Raw genomic sequence first — 22,961 nt, forward strand, 5'->3', positions numbered from 1 at the left:
ATTCAGAGGGTTATCATCTGTATGTTCCACTGTGACCACGTTCCCAAATAAACAGGTTCCTTCATATAATCCTGTTTCTTTCTTTAATCCCAAGGACTAAACTTATTTCATGAGTATCTTACACTCTAAAAGAAAGTTAAATTTAAATAACTAATTAAAATGCTATATTCCATATAGCATTTTTGTTTGCTTTGGGGCATGAAGACAAGTTGCAAAACCCAACAAAGCTGACATGTTCATCCACCAAAGAATTTGGGGATTACTAAAGCAACAGTTTTACCAAACCAGTCAAGATACTCCAGACTGTGACTTTTAAAATCAAACGTTATTGTGCTTATTTGCATACCTGTTCATTTCCAAAGACGATATCTGCAAAGGTATATTTTTCTGAGGACTGTGTACCAACTAAAAAACAGGGGAGAACAAACTAATCATATCATTGGCATGAAATATAAAATGACCATTTAACAAAGTGTGACAGTAAAATGAATTTACCTTCTTCCTCCTTACACCGTATTGCCTTGAAGCAAAACTTTCCCTTCTCCCTACTGGCAAGTTTGGCATCTAGGAAAAGAAAAGAGAAAATTTCAAATATCTTTCTCAGTTTATAACATGGTAAAACCTAATTCATTACTCAGACCTCTTCAGTCACACTGGAAAATATTTCATAATTATAAATAGTGTTTAATGAAAAACATCTTTGCTTTCCTCTCAATAAAGCAAATCTCATTCAGCTCTTTAAAAGGGTAAGATTAAATTTTCTTGAAATGCATGTTCATATGCACATATATATATTCAGATATGTATGACATTACAGATAAACAGAAGATTTGAAAAATTAGAACTTGGGAGCCAGGGAGTCCACAATTCCACCACTCTATCATTTCTTCATTTTCTATCAATATTTTTTTCATATGGATGATTTATACCGATATTACTATATGCACATACTTTGCTGTGATGCATTTTCCCACTATTGCAACACATTTTAAAAGCTTACATATTTTAATGACCACAAAATAATCTGAGTTGTAGCTTAATTCACATTAAAGCTCCATTTGATTTTTCCCTATTAAACATAATCTTACAATAAACTGCTCTGAATATATGGATCGTCTTATATTTTGAATTAATTCCTCTGTATAAATTCCAAAAATAAGAATTACTATGAAGCTAGGTGAGAGTTTAAACATTTTTTTAAATCTTTTAAAATACATTGTACAATTCTTTCCAGAAACAGTAAATATTTTGCCAGCTTCAATCTACTCTTACAAGCACTAAGCACTTTCATACTACTAGCAGGATGATAAAATGATGGAAATATTTTGGAAAACAGTTTGACAGTATGTATCACAAGTGTGCATATTCTTTTGTTTAAAGTTATATGTGTATGCAAATATACAGAAAAGCCAATCAACACACAAGTTTGGTTATACACAGAAAAACCAGCTTTCCAATAGTAAAGGAAACAAAGAGAAACTTTCAATTATAGTATATATGTTTCTGTACTGTTTGAAATTTTGACAGTGACCATGTATTCAGGCACTGATTTTACAATTGAATTTTTTAAAAAAGAAAAAATATATACAAATCGAAAAGATGTGGAACAAAAAGATGGGAAAGAATCGATTAACACTGTAATTTCACTTACAGTCATGTAAAGTAATGAAAGCACAATTTAATGCTTACAAAAGTTAATTGTAAGAAAGTCATCAACCGCCTAAATGAGCTCCAAAGACGGGCATGAGCCGTGGCTATCAGCACGGACCCCTGAGAGGGGCATGAAACACTAAGGCTGCTGCTGCAGCCACCAAGAAGCCTGTGTGCAAGCACAGGTCACTATCCACACCACCCCTGCTAGAAGCCTGTGCAGCCCGCCACTGCCAGGGTCCCGTGATCCAGGGACAACTTCCTTGGGAGAACACATGGTGTGCCTCAGGCTGTAGCAATGTCACACCATCCTCTGCCACTGCAGGCTTGCCCCACATTCCATACCCCTCCCTCCCCCCGGCCTGAGTGAGCCAAAGCCCCCTCATCAGCTGCTACTTTAACCCCGTCCTGTCTGGCAAACAGACGCCCTCAGGCGATCTACATGCAGAGGCGGGGCCAAATCCAAAGCTGAACCCCAGGAGCTGTACGAACAAAGAAGAGAAAGGGAAATCTCTCCCAGCAGCCTCAGGAGCAGCGGATTAAATCTCCACATCAACCTAATGTACCCTGCATCTGTGGAATACCTGAATAGACAATGAATCATCCGAAATTGAGGCGCTGGACTTTGGGAGCAACTGTGTTTGCTTTCTGTGTCTAATTTGTTTCTGGTTTTGTTTATCGTAGTTTAGTTTTTAGAGCTTATTATCATTGGTAGATTTGTTTATTGATTTGGTTGCTCTCTTCCTTTATATATGTTTTTTTCTTTCCTTTTTCTCTTTTTGTGTCTGTATGTGTATGCTTCTTTGTGTGATTTTGTCTGTATAGCTTTGCTTTTGCCATTTGTCCTAGGGTTCTGACTGTCCTTTTTCTTTTTTTTTTTTAGTACAGTTTTTAGCACTTCTTATCAATGGGGGATTTGCTTTTCTGTTTGGTTGCTCTCTTCTTTCTTTCTCTCTCTCTTTTTTAATTACTTTCTTGTTTTTTTATTTTTAATAATTTTTTTCTATTTTAATAACTATTTTATTTTATTTATTCTTTTTTTTTCTTTCTTTCTTTTCTTTTCTTTCTCTCCCTTTTCTTCTCAGCCATGTGGCCGACAGCGTCTTGCTGCTCTGGCCGGGTGTCAGGCCTGAGCCTCTGAGGTGGGAGAGCCAAGTTCAGGACACTGGTCCACCGGAGACCTCCCGGCCCCACATAATATCAAACGGTGAAAGCTCTCCCAGAGATCTCCATCTCAACGCTAAGACCCAGCTCCAAAAAAAAAAAAAAGAAAAAAAAAAAATGACCCAGCTCCACTCAACGACCAGCAAGCTACAGTGCTGGACACTGTATGCCAAACAACTAGCAAGACAGGAACACAAATCCACCCATCAGCAGAAAGGCTGCCTAAAATCATAATAAGTTCACCAACACCCCAAAACACACCACCGGACATGATCCTGCCCACCAGAAAGACAACATCCAGCCTCATCCACCAGAACACAGGTGCCAGTCTCCTCCACCAGGAAGCCTACACAACCCACTGAACCAACCTTACCCACTGGGAGCAGACACCAAAAACAATGGGAACTACAAACCTGCAGCCTGCAAAACATATACCCCAAACACAGCAAGTTAAGCAAAATGAGAAGACAGAGAAATACACAGCAGATGAAGAAGCAAGGTAAAAACACACCAGACCAAACAAATGAAGAGGAAATAGGCAGTCTACCTGAAAAAGAATTCAGAGTAATGATAGTAAATATGATCCAAAATCTTGGAAATGGGGAAAATACAAGAAACATTTAACAAGGACCTAGAACTAAAGAGCAAACAAACCAGGATGAACAACACAATAAATGAAATTAAAAATTCTCTAGAAAGAATCAATAGCAGAATAACTTAGGCAGAAGAACAGATAAGTGACATGGAAGATAAAACAGTGGAAATAACTACCACAGAGCAGAATAAAGAAAAAAGAATGAAAAGAATTGAGGACAATCTCAGAGACCTCTGGGACAACATTAAACGCACCAACATTCAAATTATAGGGGTCCCAGAAGAAGAGGAGACTAAAAAAGGGACTGAGAAAATATTTGATGAGATTACAGTTGAAAACTTCCCTAATATGGGGAAGAAAATAGTCAATCAAGTCCAGGAAGCGCAGAGTCCCACACAGGATAAATCCAAGGAGAAACACGCCAAGACACACATTAATCAAACTATCAAAAATTAAATACAAAGAAAAAATATTAAAAGCAGCAAGGGAAAAGCAACACTTAACATACAAGGGAATCCCCATAAGGTTAACAGCTGATCTTTCAGCAGAAACTCTGCAAGCCAGAAAGGAGTAGCAGGACATATTTAAAGTGATGAAAGGGAAAAACTTACAACCTAGATTACTCTACCCAGCAAGGATCTCATTCAGATTCGATGGAGAAATTAAAACCTTTACAGATAAGCAAAAGCTAAGAGAATTCAGCACCACCAAACCAGCTCTACAACAAATGCTAAAGGAACTTCTCTAGGCAGGAAACATAAGAAAGGAAAAGACCTACAATAACAAACCCAAAACAATGAAGAAAATGGTAACAGGAACATACATATCGATAACTACCCTAAATGTAAATGGATTAAATGCTCCAACCAAAAGACACAGACTGGCTGAATGGATAAAAAACAAGACCCATACATATGGTTTCTACAAGAGACCCACTACAGACCCAGGGACACATACAGGCTGAAAGTGAGGGGATGGAAAAAGATGTTCCATGCAAATGGAAATCAAAAGAAAGCTGGAGTAGCAAATCTCGTATCAGACAAAATAGACTTTAAAATAAAGACTATTACAAGAGACAAAGAAGGACACTACATAATGATCAAGGGATCAATCCAAGAAGAAGATATAACAATTGTAAATATTTATGCACCCAACATAGGAGCACCTCAATACATAAGGCAAATGCTAACAGCCATAAAAGGAGAAATTGACAGTAACAGAATCATAGTAGGGGACTTTAATACCCCACTTTCACCAATGGACAGATAATCCAAAATGAAAATAAATAAGGAGGCAGAAGCTTTAAATGATACATTAAACAAGATGGACTTAATTGATATTTATAGGACATTCCATCCAAAAACAGCAGATTACACATTCTTCTCAAGTGCTCATGGAACATTCTCCAGGATAGATCATATCTTGGGTCACAATTCAAGCCTTGGTAAATGTAAGAAAACTGAAATTGTATCGAGTATCTTTTGCAACCACAACGCTATGAGACCAGATATCACTTACAGGAAAAAAATCTGTAAAAAATACAAACACATAGAGGGTAAACAATACACTAGTAAACAACCAAGAGAACACTGAAGAAATCAAAGAGGAAATCAAAAAATACCTAGAGACAAATGACAATGAAAACACGACGACCCAAAACCTAAGGGATGCAGCAAAAGCAGTTCTAAGAGGGAAGTTTATAGCAATACAATCCTACCTCAAGAAACAAGAAACATCTCAAATAAATAACTTAACCTTATACCTAAAGCAATTACAGAAAGAAGAACAAAAAAACCCCAAAGTTAGCAGAAGGAAAGAAATCATTAAGATCAGATCAGAAATAAATGAACAAGAAATGAAGGAAACAATAGCAAAGATCAATAAAACTAAAAGCTGGTTCTTTGAGAAGATAAACAAAATTGATAACCATTAGCCAGGCTCATCAAGAAAAAAAGGGAGAATTAGGAATGAAAAAGTAGAAGTAACAACTGACAATGCAGAAATACAAAGGATCATGGGAGATTACTACAAGCAACTCTATGCCAAAAGTATGGACAACCTGGAAGAAATGGACAACTTCTTAGAAAAGCACAACCTTCCGAGACTGAACCAGGACGAAATAAAAAATATAAACAGGCCAATCACAAGCACTGAAATTGAAACTGTGATTACAAATCTTCCAACAAACAAAAGCCCAGGACCAGATGGCTTCACAGGCAAATTCTATCAAACATTTAGAGAAGAGCTAAAACCTATCCTTCTCAAACTCTTCCAAACTATAGCAGAGGGAGGAACACTCCCAACCTCATTCTATGAGTCCACCATCACTCTGATACCAAAACCAGGCAAAGATGTCACAAATAAAGAAAACTACAGGCCAACATAACTGATGAACATAGATGCAAAAATCCTCAACAAAATACTAGCAAACAGAATCCAACAGCACATTAAAAACATCATACACCATGATCAAGTGGGGTTTATCCCAGGAATGCAAGGATTCTTCAATATACACAAATCAATCAATGTGATAAACCATATTAACAAAATGAAGGAAGGAAAACATATGATCATTTCAACAAATGAAGAAAAAGCTTCTGACAAAATTCAACACCCATTTCTGATAAAAACCCTCCAGAAAGTAGGCATAGAGGGAACTTACCTCAACATAATAAAGGCCATATATGACAAACCCACAGCCAACATCGTTCTCAATGGTGAAAAACTGAAACCATTTCCACTAAGATCAGCAACAAGACAAGGTTGCCCACTCTCACCACTATTATTAAACATAGTTTTGGAAGTTTTAGCCATAGCAATCAGAGAAGAAAAAGAAATAAAAGGAATCCAAATCAGAAAAGAAGTAAAACTGTCACTATTTGCAGATGACACAATACTATACATACAGGATCCTGAAGATGCTACCAGAAAACTACTAGAGCTAATCAATGAATTTGGTAAAGTAGCAGGATACAAAATTAATGCACAGAAATCTCTTGCTTTCCTATACACTAATGATGAAAAATCTGAAAGAGAAATTAAGGAAACACTCCCATTTACCACTGCAACAAAAAGAATAAAATACCTTGGAATAACCCTACCTAAGGAGACAAAAGACCTGTATGCAGAAAACTATAAGACACTGATGAAAGAAATTAAAGATGATACAACAGATGGAGAGATATACCATGTTCTTGGATTGGAAGAATCAACATTGTGAAAGTGACTCTACTACCCAAAGCAATCTACAGATTCAATGCAATCCCTATCAAACTACCAATGGCATTTTTCACAGAACTAGGACAAAAAATTTCACAATTTGTATGGAAACACAAAAGACTCCCAACAGTCAAAGCAATCTTGAGAAAGAAAAACGGAGCAGGAGGAATCAGGCTCCCGGACTTCAAACTATACTACAAAGCTACAGTAATCAAGACAGTATGGTACTGGCACAAAAACAGAAATATAGATCAATGGAACAGGATAGAAAGCCCAGAGACAAACCCATGCACATATGGTAACGTTATCTTTGATAAAGGAGGCAAGAATATACAATGGAGAAAAGACAGCCTCTTCAATAAGTGGTGCTGGAAAAACTGGACAGCCACATGTAAAAGAATGAAATTAGAACACTCCCTAACACCATACACAAAAATAAACTCAAAATGGATTAAAGACCTAAATGTAAGGCCAGACACTATAAAAGTCTTAGAGGAAAACATAGGCAGAACACTCCATGACATAAATCACAGCAAGATCCTTTTTGACCCACCTCCTAGAGAAAGGGAAATAAAAACAAAAATAAACAAATGGGACCTAATGAAACTTAAAAGCTTTTGGACTGCAAAGGAAACCATAAACAAGATGAAAAGACAACCCTCAGAATGGGAGAAAATATTTGCAAACAAAGCCAACTGACAAAGGATTAATCTCCAAAATATACAAGCAGCTCATGCAGCTCAATATCAAAAAAAGAAACCACCCAATCCAAAAATGGCGAGACCTAAATAGACATTTCTCCAAAGAAGATATACAGATTGCCAACAAACACATGAAAGGATGCTCAACATCACTAATCATTAGAGAAATGCAAATCAAAACTACAATGAGGTATCACCTCACACCAGTCAGCATGGCCATCATCAAAATATCTACAAATAATAAATGCTGGAGAGGGCGTGGAGAAAAGGGAACCCTCTTGCACTGCTGGTGGGAATGTAAATTGATACAGCCAGTATGGAGAACAGTATGGAGGTTCCTAAAAAAACTAAAAATAGAACTACCATACGACCCAGCAATCCCACTACTAGGCATATACCCTGAGAAAACCATAATTCAAAAAGAGTCACGTACCACAATGTTCATTGCAGCTCTATTTACAATAGCCAGGACATGGAAGCAACTTACGTGTCCATCAACAGATGAATGGATAAGGAAGATGTGGCAATATATACAATGGAATATTACTCACCCATAAAAACAAACGAAATTGAGTTATTTGTAGTGAGGTGGATGGACCTAGAGACTGTCATACAGAGTGAAGTAAATCAGAAAGAGAATAACAAATACCATACACTAATACATATATATATGGAATCTAAAAACAAAATAAAATAAATGGTTCTGAAGAACTTATGGGCAGGACAGGATTAAAGACACAGACATAGAGAATGGACTTGAGGACACGGGGATGGGGAAGGGTAAGCTGGGATGAAGTGAGAGAGTGGCATGGACATATACACACTACCAAATGTTAAACAGATAGCTAGTGGGAAGCAGCCGCATAGCACAGGGAGATCAGCTCAGTGCTTTGTGTCCACCTAGAGGGGTGGGATAGGGAGGGTGGGAGGGAGATGCAAGAGGGAGGAGATATGGCGATATTATGTATACATATAGCTGATTCACTTTGCTATACAGCAGAAACTAACACACCGTTGTAAAGCAATTATACTCCAATAAAGATGTTAAAAAAAAGGACTTTGATATGATGTAATATATGATATAATTATAGCAAAGTATATACAGATATTTAAATGAGTAAAAAAAAAAAAGGCACCAATAATCTTATGATATTCTGGTACTGTTCTGAAAAAAATATAATCAACCAAGGAAGATATCAGAATTTATTATGAAGAGGGATAAAGGCACAAACCTTTGTTTTCAGAGAGATTTACAGATTTCTGTAACTTCCAGTGTTTGCTACTACTTGATACTTGTACTATATGGAATTCCTTAACACCTGCTTCACTCTATCAAAAAGAAATAAAAGAGTCATTCAGGATTGAGGAGGACTAACGTAGAATATTGATAACATTATTCTAATATAGAATAATGAGAATGACACTGCTACCAAAGTCAGTATCAATTAACATAAGACGAAATTTTTATTTTGAAATAAATTAACAATACATTTCAGAAATGTAAATTATTTAAATCCCTCTATAAACATTCTTAAAACACATAAGTCATCATCTTATTCACAAAATAGATTTAAGTATAATATACTCCCAGTGGCAAATTTTTAAATATTGAAAGGCATTCAGTTATTAGAATCTATTATAATGAGTTATTTAATATAGCAAAAATTATTTACTGCCAATTTTTAATCAAAATCATAGCACTTTTATTTCTTCTGATCTTTCTCTCACATTCCTGTTAAGGCAAAAAGCAACAAAGAACAGAATCCCAATATACAGTCAATGTACATAAAATTATTCAAATTGCATATATTTTTTATTCTCCTGAATAGGAGCTAATTTGAAATTATTCACATGTTCTTACTCTTACAAATATTGATTTTTTGGTAAGATCACCGAAGTATCAGCACATAGACCTTAAATGTCCTAAAACGAAGTGACCATACAAATTTATGAAGCTAAAAGAAAAAAGACATTACAGAAATAATAAGTAACATTTCAAATAGGTATCTAAACTGAATCAATATGAAGCTAAGATTCTACATTAATAAGACAACATTTCCTTCTTCAAGAATATTCATTTTGATATTTAGAGTACATAAACAGGAATGATAAAATGTTTGAAATGCTTTATATAAAGGAAATGGTACTGTTGGAAATGTATAAGTGAGGGGTTATCAAGTTAATACTGAATGTGAAATCCTAACAGAACTTTGTAAATTTCAGCACATCAAAACACATCCTCAATGGTGAGACTAGAAAGCACTTTATGAGATCTTTTTTGGGTTGAATTACTGGTATATGGCCATATACCATATGATTATATACTATATTAATACCACTAGATCCTTTTATTTGAAGTACTGAGGGATAAAATTACAAAGCAAATTGAGAATTAACATGTTTTTACATTCTATTCTATATGAACATTCCTAAATTCCTATCTTATGTTGTCCTGTGAAGGAAAAAACAATCATTACGAAAAACAAAGGATACACTTAAAATATAATTAAAGACAAAATTTAGTTTTAAACCAGCTTACGGTATTGGTATTTTCCACATCCACAAAGACTAGCATATTGCCTCCTCTGCCCTCCTCATCTTCAAGAGAATTACTTCTGCAGACAGTGGCTCGCACATTCAAAGATCGACTGGTACAAATGACTGCCGTGTGTCTTAATATTCTGTGACTAAAGAAGTAAAAATTACCAATTTAATCTAAGACCCTCTCCCAGTGTTATGTTTCTCTAATTCCAAATAAAGCTTTTTAAAACCTATTCACCCTCAGGACAATTCATACTCTAAAAAAACCAAGACAGATACAATAAGGTAAAATTATCTAGTTAGCCTAACATTAGTTCAATTCTTTATTCTCAGTTTGGAAGAAAACTATTAGTCTCCCTTTTTCCCTGCTCATCAAACTCAGCCACAGTATAGTACATGAAAATAATCATCATATAGTCATGTCTTGATTATACCTCGTCTTATAGTAGTTCCAAAGTTAATGACTGAATGCCTACCAAGTAAATGCCAAACTTTCACCTGGCATTTAAGGCTCTCCACAATAGAGCTTTACAATTCAACCTTTATTCCCCTTTTATACATTTTATACTGTAGCCAAACTAATTATATGCAGTTCATATTTCCCAACTTGGAAATTTTCATTCATATATACAGTTACTTCCTGGAATACCCACTACTCTCTTGCCTATCCCCTTTGATCCAAATTCTGAAATCTTTACTTTCTTTGGAAGCTCATTTTACCACTACTACATTCTACAAAGCCTTAATGGATTGCTTTGGCCAGAGAACTCTTTATCACCTTCGTAAGGGGAATTAACATTTACCGAGGACCTAAAATATACCTGTCCTTACAAATATTATATCTTTTTGTTCTCACAGTAAGCCTTACAAGATATTTTATTAAATTTTAAAATGTAGCACAATTATTCCAGGTTAATTTTGTAAAAATGACAATGGCATTATCATAAAATACTCTACTGCGCTGCAGGCTACAGATCCTTGTGTAAGTCAGTTAGGTTTAATTTCTTCAGCCATGCCCATAACACCACCTAAATCATGTGCTCTGCAAATACATACATTTTGGGAGGCAGGGGAGGGCACTAGGGAAAAGGAAAAGTAAAACAGAATAATTTTCTTTAAAAAGGATGACTGTAGGCAAGTTGTCTTCATATACAAATGACACCCTGTTTTAATACATGATACCTGTGAATTTCATTATTATGTGATAACTCTGGCCATAGTACTTAGCTGTATCAAAGAATCATGAAGTTTATAGAAAGAAGCATGAAAAATATTAATGTAGCTTAATTTTTTCCACTTTTGGCTGCTTAGAACTTACAGTTAGATTAGGGACAACCTCAGATATAAACTTCATGCATAATTTGGAAGGGAGTAATTTCTTAGTAAACTATGACATATGTTAACAAATATCAAAATGTTTATTTGAATGGGTGTATATATATCTATATATATTAGACACAGAGGTTAAACCTAAAAAGTTTTATAATACTCACCGTATTTTAGGCTGCTTTTTAACACTTTCATAGTAAAACAAAAAGTTAATTTCATGGACACCTTCTTCATCTGGCCCACGTAACCACATTGGTAGCTGAACTGAAGCTCCAGGCAGAAGAACAGTGTCAGGAAGGGGAACAGGAATCACCTCTGGCTGACTTCCTATGCCAATGCCAAAGTCTACAGAAGAAGCTGATGATATGAGTGCTGTACACACAGAGGTAGAATCTGTCACAACAGTCTTGTAAGCACTACAGTTCTCAGAAGCTGAGGGACTTAGTGGTGTTAGAACAGCTGTGTTACCACCAAAAGTAAAGAACTCTGGACGTTTAGAAACAACCTTCAATCCAGTAAGAGGACATTTGCTGACATTGACAAATTCTACATATGCTTTTCGGATTTCTCCACAGAGAAGCCCTGTAGGAAAATGTATAAAGAACACCTGCATTGGAGGGAAAAAATATTATTATATTGTCTGTTAAAAATTCTGAACCTCTAATTAATAACACTTTAAGATGCTGTATTTCTTTACTACAGGTTTACAAGTATTTTATTAATTCTCTTTGATATCTCCCTGGGTATTTGGTATTAAGAACTCCATTTTAAAAAAGAGGATGAGACAGAGACCAGTTTTACTCAGTAGCAGATTTCAGAGTTATGAATTAAAGGTACAATGTCAATAACTAGAGGGCCACCGGCAAAACTTTCACAACTGTGTAGATTATGGACAAGAGAAGCTATAAGTAATTTAGCGTGGTTACATGAACAATTATCAGCTGTAAAACCCTTAACATTGTCAACTTAAAAAGTAGCTCAACTATCTATTTATACATCATTAAAATGAAAAGATGCACAATAGGTCTTAAAAGGGAAAAGCATACAGATGCATGATTCCATATGTATAATTTAAAAAGCCGGTATCTTTGAACATCCTCAGGCTTTCAGTAACCTGTATGGAAGCAAAACCTGATCTGACGAATGGAGGCTCTTTATAGCCTTTTCCATTTAGTGTGATATTCATGTGGTTCACTCAAGCCACGTTAATGTGCTTGATTACCAGGTGCTGCCACAAACCCAACAGGGGTCACATAATGCTTTAGATAAAAACACACATGTATATGCACAATTTCTAAAAATTAAAAAAAAAAAAAAATTGACTTCCAACACATGCCTGGCCTCAGGATTTCAGATAAGAGATGGAAATACCGGCTAACGAAATCATCCAGTAAGTCATTTGCATTTAAAAGATCCAGAAGAATAAATGTCAGAAGTACTCTGACAGCATCTAAGAAAGGAAGAATATAAAGGTAACAGTATGAGGAATAAAGTTACAGCTGGCTGTCCCAAAGGAGTTATGAAAGTCCAGTGGAAATATCTGTGTCTTTTCATCTAAGTTTGAATAGGACTTCATTATGGCCATATTCTTAATGAATCAGATAAAATCTGGGAAAATCAGAAGCTTTAAAAATGGACATGAGAAAATAAGGGATTAAGGGAGAAATCCAAAACACAGATTAAGAAGATGGGAAAAAATAAACCAAGTATAGCATTATACTGAAGACACTGACGATGTACTAATTAGCTAGTATCAAATAAGCTTAGTCAAATAAGCGAAAATTTGTGAGGGAATATCAATTTTGAGTTGTTATATCAAAAACAACTGCATGAGTAACAAGTGAAACAGAGTACTGTAAAGACACACTAAAACACACACCGATACCCAGATACCATCAATAAGGCTACAGCACTGGTAGAATGGGAAGGGTGATGGAATAAGACCAGGGATACACCACTTGTAGGATATTGTGTAATATACCTTCAGAATAAAGGTTTTACTAAATACACTATGTTGACTCTAAGGAGAACCAGTGTATCTAGCCTTTACTTCAAATGCACTGTTGCTGAAAGTCCTTTATTTTATTTTATTTATTTTTTGGGTGGGGGCAGCTACATTGGGTCTTAGTTGTGGCACACAGGATCTTTTCATTGCAGCATGTGGGCTCTTGGCTGCGGCACACAGGCTCAGTAGTTGGGGTGCGCGGGCTTAGCTGCCTCATGGCGTGTGGGATCTTAGTTCCCCAACCAGGGATTGAACCCGCGTCCCCTGCACTGGAAGGCGGATTCTTAACCACTGGACCACCAGGGAAGTCCCTAAAAGTCCTTTTAAACAGGTGGTGTTTTGGACAGCTTCAAATTTTAATGGAAAATAAGACCAAGAACCAGGAATGTGACTTCTACTAATTTATCCTAAAGATATGTGTGATATGCATATACATAATGTATAAAACTGATATGCAAAGGTTATTCATTGTGGTTTTATCTGTAACAGCAAGTGATTGCACACAAGTGATAGACAAGTCTGGTTGAATAAACTACATATACACAACTTACTGCCTATGCAGTGAGAACCTGAAGGGGCCTGCTCTTCTTTCTGCTTTTCTATGTTAAAATTTATCCTAACAAAATGTTAAAAATTAATAAGTGAAGAAAATGTTTTGGAATGACACCATTTTTTCTCCAACAGAACTTAAATACAAAATATTTCTAAGTAGATATAGCTCATAGCTCACTGTCTGCTTTCAGTATGCTATACATATGAGAGTTAACACATGACACTTCAATTATCTTTTCTCAATGAGTTTCCCTAATTTTCATCCTCAATCTTGTTTTGATAAATATATACTGTTAGAGACTATTTCATCAGATGTTGTAGATTGATTACTTCTTTCACTACTCCCTTAAACACTTCAAACTCTATAAAATATTTCTGACATAAGATATTAGGAATGGGAATATTCTATGATTTTTTTTTACTAATATTAAAGTATACTACTGTTCATCCAAGTATAATATAAGGTCTCTTAACTGACCTCCATCCTACCATGTCTGTTGGATTAACCAAATTCTCTAGTATTTCAGTAGAAAATACTAAGTGATGTTTATGGAACTGAACATTAGTAGCTTTTGGCTTTCTACTAAACCCACCCTCTTTTATACCTTAAAGTACAACTTTTATCTGTAGATAAAATCTAGACATATACTGTACTTAGATTACTTGACAGTTTCCCTTAGCTTCTCACTCTGAAGAAACCAAAACTGGAAACTTAAAATGTCAACTTATGGATGTGGAAGAATGCATGAAAGATGAAATGAAACTCATATTAGGAAACCCATACCAACACAAAGAACTCATAGAAAAGACCTCTAACCTAAACCCACACCCCCAAAATAGTAAATAAATGGATATTTGTATGTTTTCAATGAATGTTTAGGGTATGGATCTATTATGGTTTTTTTTGGTTATTCACTTTACAAGCTTTTTTGTTTAATTAACCAAACACCAGTTGCTGTATTATGTAGAACAAGAGGTCCTCTGCTCTAAAACACCCTGGTCAGGGAGAATTGCATCTATAACAATAAAATTTAAAAAACAAAACAAAACAAAAATACTATGGTATGCAAGAGGCAAAGTTAAGTACAGAACCAGCAATATCGAAAACAAGATGAATGTAAATTTAAAGACTGTTGAGTTAAATAGAACTTAAAGTCAAACAAACTTAAAGTCAACTGGTTCAACTTTCCTCATTTTATAAGTGAAGAAACTTTCCAAGATCAAATAATTAGAGATGGGCTTATGAAAAGCTAAGCTCTATCCTTAACAATGTGTGCCTGAGAAGCATTGCACTTAAAAACCATTGGCACATTTAACAGTCTTAATAACTGAAGAACATTTAACTGATATGGTATAATGAAAACCATAAGCTAGGAGAATCTATAAAAACTGAGTATTTTGGTATTCTCTACTGATTTATCTCAAAACTTTAACCAGAGAGGTCAGAATCTCCCCTTCTGCAAGTAAGCTCTAGCAAATTCTTACATATACAATCCTAAGCAAAATGTTTATTAGTTAGTGACTTCTAAACTACAATGGTATTGAATAGCCCAGCCCTAAAATAACATTTGGATCCCAACTCATTTCATCTTCAGTCTCAAAACTCCTAGCTATAGCAATGCAATTGTAATAAAAATGCCAATTTTCATTATTGTATTATTGTGGGAACTTGCAAACTTGGACAAAAGTGGCACAAGTGTAAGAAAAAAATTATTATGAGGCCTCGGCTTGCCAAATTAAAAAAAGATGATAAAGCAAGAGTATGGAACTGACACAAAAACAGAAGAAATGTCAAGGAGAATAGGTATCATCTGCATAATATACTTTCAGGATTTTAGTATATTAGAAAGATGCCATAATAAGTTGCCAATATTCAATTAATGGTAATTGGGACTAGAAACAAAGTTTGATCCCTACCCCCTGACATTCAGAGAGTATATTCCCTTGGATTTCAAAGCAAAAACACTAAACAATAAAACTATAAAAGTTTTGACTAGGGAAGTCTCTGTAAGTAAATATAAAACTTAGAAGCAACCAAGTAAAGGACTATCAGTTAAGAATGATTTAATATAAGTTAAAAATCTTTAAGTGGTGAAACACACCAAATCAAAGTTAAAGTATGTGTAAATATTTATCAACCAGAAACTGGCACTGCCATCAGTCTTCAATGAGTCTTTTATTTGCCCTACACAACTCTTTAAATGCAACATAATTAAGCAAGTGTAAAATCTGGGCAGAATACATGCAGCTCAACAATACCTTTCCCTCAACACACACACATCACCGTTTTCATGAGCATGTTACCTACCCCACCACTATAGGATTAGTACCCATAAAGTCATCCAATGAGAAAAAGGAAGTTAACACCAATTAAAGGGAATCATATGGACTTACAGAAGAAAAAAATCATACGGACCAAAAAAATGAAGATTGACTAACCCTATCAGTTATCAAAGAAATGCCATTTTGATTTGCAGAAGTTAAAAAATAAAAATAAAAAACCTGATAGTATCCATTATGGCACAGACATGAAGCAATGGGCTCTCTCATTCTGAAGGAAAAGAGTCAATTCCTACAGCCTTGCTGAAGGTAATTTTATAGTATATTGCACGATTGACCCAACAATTCCATTTCTAAAAGCCTAGCCTAAACTAGAACATGAACAAAATATGTAAATAATGTTTACTGCAGAACTGTCAGTAATGATGAAAAACTAGAACCACACTCATCAATACGTAAATGATTAAAATACATTATAATGTATCTGAATAAAGGAATACCTTATCTAGCTGTTAAAAAAGAATTCTACTGATTGAAAACACAGACCAAGTTTTGTTGTTAAAGACAAAAAGCAAGTCACAGGATAAAATGTGCAGTATGATTACTAAAAATATATATAAGTGTACAACGAAAGGTCTGAAAAGAGAAACATCAGTTTGGAATCACTGGCACTTTCTGAAGGTGAATGACTAAGCTTCTAACTCCCCTACTAGGGAAACCTGAGGATGCAGGAGGAAGGCCCTCCTTCCAGTGTTCACACTTATACCTCATGGCTGTGCCACTGGCCTGCCTCTCAGGTAAACACCTGATTCAAGGTGGGCCATAGTTCTTTCCTAGAAACTTGAAATTTGTAATGAAGTGGCACAAAGACCAGAAGTTGTAAGACTGAAGTCATATCAAAAGTAACGCTTTCTAAAGGCTTTACGAATTCCCTGGAGCTGCTGAGTCCTTATTCTTCCTTGAGACCTACTGTTCTATGTTACTTTAGTTTCCATGAGATATTCCAAAATCCTTCAAACTAAATAATATTGGTGGGGGGAGGCGGGTTATGCTACCCGGCATCAGTTTCTATCTTTTGCAACTAAAAGATGGCATGAAAGTATGACAGGGTGGGATACAAAGAAAGTGAAGGGAATATTGGTTTTATTCATATAAAAATTATCTATATTGCTTAAATTTTTTACAAGAATTAACTCCTGTTATTTTTATGTCCTACCCAGAAAGAGCCATTGATTTTAATAACAACCAAAGTGTTCTTTCAGAAGGTTTTTCTCAACTTCCATTAGTATTTTGAGGATTATATCTTACAACCTGACTGTGACTTAATGCTAATTTGCATGATTACCTTATCTTTGCGAATTACATCTGTTCAGCATCAGCTTTTTTTTGGCCAAACCACACAGCACGCCGGATCCCAGTTCCCTGACCAGGGACCAAACCCGCACCCCCCCACAACCCCACAGTGGAAGCACAGAGTCTCAACCACTGGACCGCCAGGGAAGTCCCCAAGAATTTAAAAGTGCAACCAAAGTCTAAAATTAATCTACCCAAAATATCATACCAAAGTCTAAATCAATAATACCAAAGTCTAAAATTAATCTACCCAAAATATCATCCTCACCTTACAGATAAATTATTAAGTGTATGAAATTTTAAAAAGTGAAATACCTCCAACAGTGGCATTTCCTCAGTGATTATGGGATCTAGACGTCGATCAGGACCATATTTAATAGATGTTTTCTCTTCTTTTGTGTTGTTAAGTCGAGGACCTTGAATTTCTAAATCCTGTCTCCCTCGGACTGACATACTCAAGGAATGCTTTCCTGAAATAAAAAACAATCAACGCCCTAAAATAATTTGGTATGTTAACTGGTAACAATTTAGCTTGAATATATGAATACTGTATGTTTCAGATTATTTCTAGAAAAATTCTAGACAATTACTAATTAGCATGGTTAATCAAAGAGTTAAGCATATTTTATTTCCATGCTTAACAACACCTATTGCATGCTGCTTAATTTCTCATTTTATTAGGATTTACTTACTTTGCAGAAGGACTACTAAATAGGAAGTTTTTGAAACCTATATTTAACCATAATGGCTATTAACCAAAAAGATCTATCTGATAGAACAGCTACTCATATTCAATATATATATTAATTTGAATTATTTCTGGATTATAAATAACTACATCTTCTTAATAGACTGCACAAAGAAAATTAAAGATAGTATAGGTAGCTTTCTCAAAATTAAACTCACTTAATAATCATGTGAGATTTTCCTCAAAAGCTTCCACACATTGCATGTAGGTGTGAAAAAAGCTAGGGTGTACAATTATATTTCCTGCAGGAATATTTAGAGACTTTAATGTGCTGAAGATCACCGTGATACTCCCAGACCAGACACACAATGCAGCATTTCCCATACCTCATCTGACCCAGATCCCTATTAGCATTTTACATAGTAAATAGAACTACACTAAAACTTCAGAAAAATTCTGCTATAAGATGCAATTTAATAGTTAATTCAGGTTCTCCTCCCACTAATGTCATAAAATAACATACTTATTAATGCATATATTTGGTACCTTAAATGAAGCAATTAGATATAATTTATTGACAACCGTAACTTTGTGGTACTCGATTAAAATCCTAGGTAGGTACAGTGGGAAAGGAAAGAAGCTTCAAAAAGTTTTTAACACTCAGTTTACTTACTTAAAATATTCAAAAATTAGCAAGATTATTTATAAAAGAATCTTGTCTGGTGCTTTTCAACCAAGAATTACACATATAGTACTAAAATGCATAAACACCATACTCAACTTCAGTATCAATTTTTTTGTTTATAATTTTTGAATTCTTATGGATTCATTCCACTTCTGTATACTTTTTAAAAAATGTTTTATTGAATTATCCTAGATATGCAGGCAAGTAGAAATATCCAACTGAAGGTTAAAAGGACCAACAAATTTTCCAAGTGTTCCCAAAAGATTTCCCAATATAATCAGCTTTTGTAAATGCTAAATTCAAGTTTGCCAATGACTATAATTTGTTAAAAAAAATAATAAGACTTAGCTACTAAAATTAAGAGATAGAAGTGATGGATTTTATAGTAAACTCTCTCTCTAGCATCTTGTTAACTTAAACTCAAATAACAATTACAAGGTGATATTAGAAGGGTTCCATGAAATTAAAGGGCAAAAAAAAGGCAAACCATGTTAAACATATATCTGGTAGTTTTACTCTTCAAAACTTTGTAAAACTTATCATCTGGTGCACCAAGAATATCAGCTTAACTCTAAATCCTACTCTTTTTACAAAACAGATGACAGAATTTAAGGTGTTTCACATCCAATGATATGAAAACACACTGGTCTTTGGTTTGCATATTCAAAAAATAGAATATATTCAGACAATTTTTGTAGTGGCAGCAGACATCTCAACCAATGGTTAGAATATATTTAGTTAGAATTTACTAAATTTGGATCAATAACAAAAAAGAAAAATACATAGGGTAGAACCAAAGAATTATCAAAAATACGTCAGAAGGGAATAAAGTTGTTTATTTTTGAAGCAATGGCAGAGTTAAAAATAATCCAAATTATTCATTCTTTCATTTTATTTAGTGCCTTATTAAATGTACATTAAACTTATTTTTAAAATACCTCATTTTTCATTTTATTCTATGGAGATTTAATTATTAGTTTCTATAGCTTTACCTGTGTGACATCCAGGAAGAGCACCAATGCCATCTACTGTCATGGAGCCCTGAATAGTGCCAAGATTATAAACAACTCCCAGAATATGCAGCTCCCCTATGTGATGGGGAAAGAGCTTTAGCCTTGCCTGTGGAGATATTTAAGTCACTCTTATTATCTGTTTTCATAGTCTCTTAAATAGTACAATACCTAAACTCTGTAATGTTGCAGAATTTATATTTAATATCAATATAATTTAATATCAATATAAACTCATGACCTAAACTTAACTATCAATTGATTTCTCTTATAGAAAGCATTTTCTTCAAAATAAATTTTCTAAATTCAGAAGTTACGGGCCTGGATCCTCATCAGTACTTTTAATAAAAACCAAAATATTCTGGTCAACCAAATATCATATGAAATTACAACACTCATCCCAAGAAGAAAGCAAAAACTTTTTTCACCAGGCTTCTTAGGAAATTAACAAACTAAAGGCCACTGCAAACCTACTTTCCCAATTTCCCCCCGTGCAATTCCAGTTTCCTAATATTCCAAATTTGAGTTTTTAAGAAAACTGGAATATAAAACAAACTGAATAAATGGATTTTTAAAATTTGTTTTCATCTTACTTTTAAAGACTTGACAGAAAAATAATGAAAAAATTACCACTTTAGATTCTTCACTATTAATTAAGAATTCTGAAACAACTTCAGTTCCAATCATTTCAGGTTCACCTTTTACCTGAAAAGTAAATTATGTAAAATATACATTCTAATGAATAAAGTATCAGATTATTAACATTTCTATGTATCAATATTTAAGAACAATAACAATAGTTATAGTTAGCATTTATTAGCTTTTCACCATGTGCTAAGCAATATGCAAAGCGCTTTGATTTCACTCCGGCAGTAAAGTCATGCAGTAGTAGGCACTTGATTTATTTTATTTTCATTTCATTCAGTCCAATTCAACTGCAGAGGATAAGTGATCTACTCAAGGTCATAGCCACCAAGAAGATAAAATCTCAAGAGATAAAAGTTCAGTTGCTCATCGCAAAAAAATGGCCATTTAATTTAATCTTGCAATAAGAGCAAATTTTTTCATCTTTTCTCCGACCAGCCTCTTTTTCCAAATTGGCTAATTACACATGGAAAAAGTAATAACAGCTTAAGTAGGATACGTAAGATTGGTGGACAATAAGGGCAGTGCGGGAGAGCAAAAAAGTCCTGTCTCTTCCAAAAGCAGAGCTAAAGTTGGCTCACACTGGGGGTAAACTTAATCCTCATAAACCCTGTTTAACTTTTACCATGAAATTAGCTAATTGACACAAGAAATAAAAATTTCATTTCCCTAAATTCCAATTCAGCATCTTAGTCCATCACCAGTAGAAGCTCATGAAGAAACCCGAAAAGTTTGAAATTTACAGAAAAAAGTGCAACTTCATTATACACAATGACAATTTTCACTTAACTTTAATAAACCTCCTTTAAAACCTAATATCTTGAACAGACTAACACACATCAAAAACTAACAGATCTTTTAAAAAAACTTTTCCAAGAGTGAACAATTTATACTCTTCTAATTTGTATTCCAGGCATCCAAAAAACATTAGAAAAATTACTGAGGTTGCTAAAATTCAAGTCAGAATAGAGCCTGGGAAACCTCAATCTTTCAAAACTATTCACAATAAGTACAAATAATCACAAAATGTCTTCAAATGAATTTAAGCAGCAAGACTTAAGACTTAATAAAGCAACCTTTAAAAAACTGAAAACGCTTCAAGAGAAATAGTTTAAATAGTTTAAAGTTAGTATAACAGACATCTTCTTTTAAGTTCTCTCTTCATAAATCAGCACCAAAATATTGGGATACTTCCCAATTTAAAAATAATTTTTACCACATTATTAAAGCATATAGCAAGGTAGTATAAAGAAGTGTAAGTAACATAAAAGATATTGGTGAATAAACTAATAAATAACTAAGTAAAAAAATGTACTCGCCCAAGTTATTTCTGTTACAATCAGCTGGGTAACAAAATTTCCTGCCTCAAAAATAACTATCTTAAATATATAAAGAAATTATTAGACATACATAAGAAAAAAGATAAATATAAATGAAAGTTATGACAATTCACAAAAGAAGAAATACAAAAACAAGAACTTCAACTTCACTAGAAATCAATGAAATGGAAAATAAAATAGTAAGACAGCATTTTTCTTAACCTATAAAATCGAGATTTTTTTAAATAAATAAGAATACTTAATCTTGCAAAGATGAGATACCCAACCCCATATACTGCTGGTGCAAAGCTTGCTGGTATGACCTTTTGGGAAACCAAGAGTATTAAAATATTTATTCCCTAAAATATTCTAACTTCATGGCTAGGAATTTTTCCTACAGAAGTAATCAGGATAAAAAACTATGTACCCAAATTTTCACCAATGAATTATTATAATAGTAAACAAATGAAAACTTCCAAAACTACTACCAATGGAGAGAGAGTAGAATAGCTTACAGACCATTCGTGTTATGGAATATTATACAAAAATGAAATATTAATATATTTAATACCAAAATATGCATATAAATACAGAATGAAAAAAGCAACATACATAATGAGAATCCCACGTATGAGGAAAAAACATACAAATGCAAATGATTAGAAAGGCATACTATAAGTGTTAAAGTAGTTAGTTCTAAATACTGAGAAGACAGTGAAATCTAAGAAGCAAAACAAATGAACAAACATAACAAAACAGAAACAGTCATAGATACAGAAAACAAACAGGTAACTGCCAGGGGGTGGGGTGGGAGGAAATAGGTGAGGGAGATTAAGAGGTACAAACTTCCAGTTGCAAAGTAAATGAGTCACAAGAAATGTACAATGTGGGGAATATGGTCAATAACTCTGTAACATCTTTGTATGGTGACAGATGACAACTAGACTTATTATGGTGATCATTTTAAAATGTACAGAAATAGCAAATCACTATGTTGTGTATCAGGAACTAACATAGCGTTGTAGGTCAATTATACCTCAAAAACAAAAAAACAAATGAACAAACTCATAGAAAAAGAGATCTGATTTGTGGTTATCAGAGGCAGGGAGTGGGGAGAGGGGGAACTGGATGAAAGAAGTCAAAAGATACAAAATTCCAGTTGTAAGATAAGATACCAGAAACGTAATGTACAGCATAATAAATATAACTAACACTGCTGTACATT

The 22,961-nt window shown here is 34.2% G+C and overlaps 1 protein-coding gene across 3 annotated transcripts in view; it reads right to left on the reverse strand.

The window, feature by feature from the left end:
- TRAPPC8 (trafficking protein particle complex subunit 8) overlaps positions 1-22,961 on the reverse strand; it is an 88,047-nt gene that overhangs the window by 15,896 nt on the left and 49,190 nt on the right. For 2 of the 3 annotated variants that reach the window (XM_068563141.1, XM_068563140.1), the window contains exons 17-24: positions 20,403-20,477; positions 19,755-19,881; positions 17,705-17,859; positions 11,364-11,806; positions 9,869-10,016; positions 8,562-8,658; positions 496-564; positions 347-405 (exon numbers count right to left, since the gene is read on the reverse strand). In XM_068563141.1, coding sequence (XP_068419242.1) covers positions 347-405; positions 496-564; positions 8,562-8,658; positions 9,869-10,016; positions 11,364-11,806; positions 17,705-17,859; positions 19,755-19,881; positions 20,403-20,477 — 1,173 coding nt within the window. The remainder of the gene's footprint in view (positions 1-346; positions 406-495; positions 565-8,561; positions 8,659-9,868; positions 10,017-11,363; positions 11,807-17,704; positions 17,860-19,754; positions 19,882-20,402; positions 20,478-22,961) is intronic. The other variant, XM_068563142.1, reaches the window with a different exon arrangement.

Source organism: Eschrichtius robustus, chromosome 14 (genome assembly GCF_028021215.1).
Source record: "Eschrichtius robustus isolate mEscRob2 chromosome 14, mEscRob2.pri, whole genome shotgun sequence".
Classification (NCBI taxonomy): Eukaryota; Metazoa; Chordata; class Mammalia; order Artiodactyla; family Eschrichtiidae; genus Eschrichtius; species Eschrichtius robustus.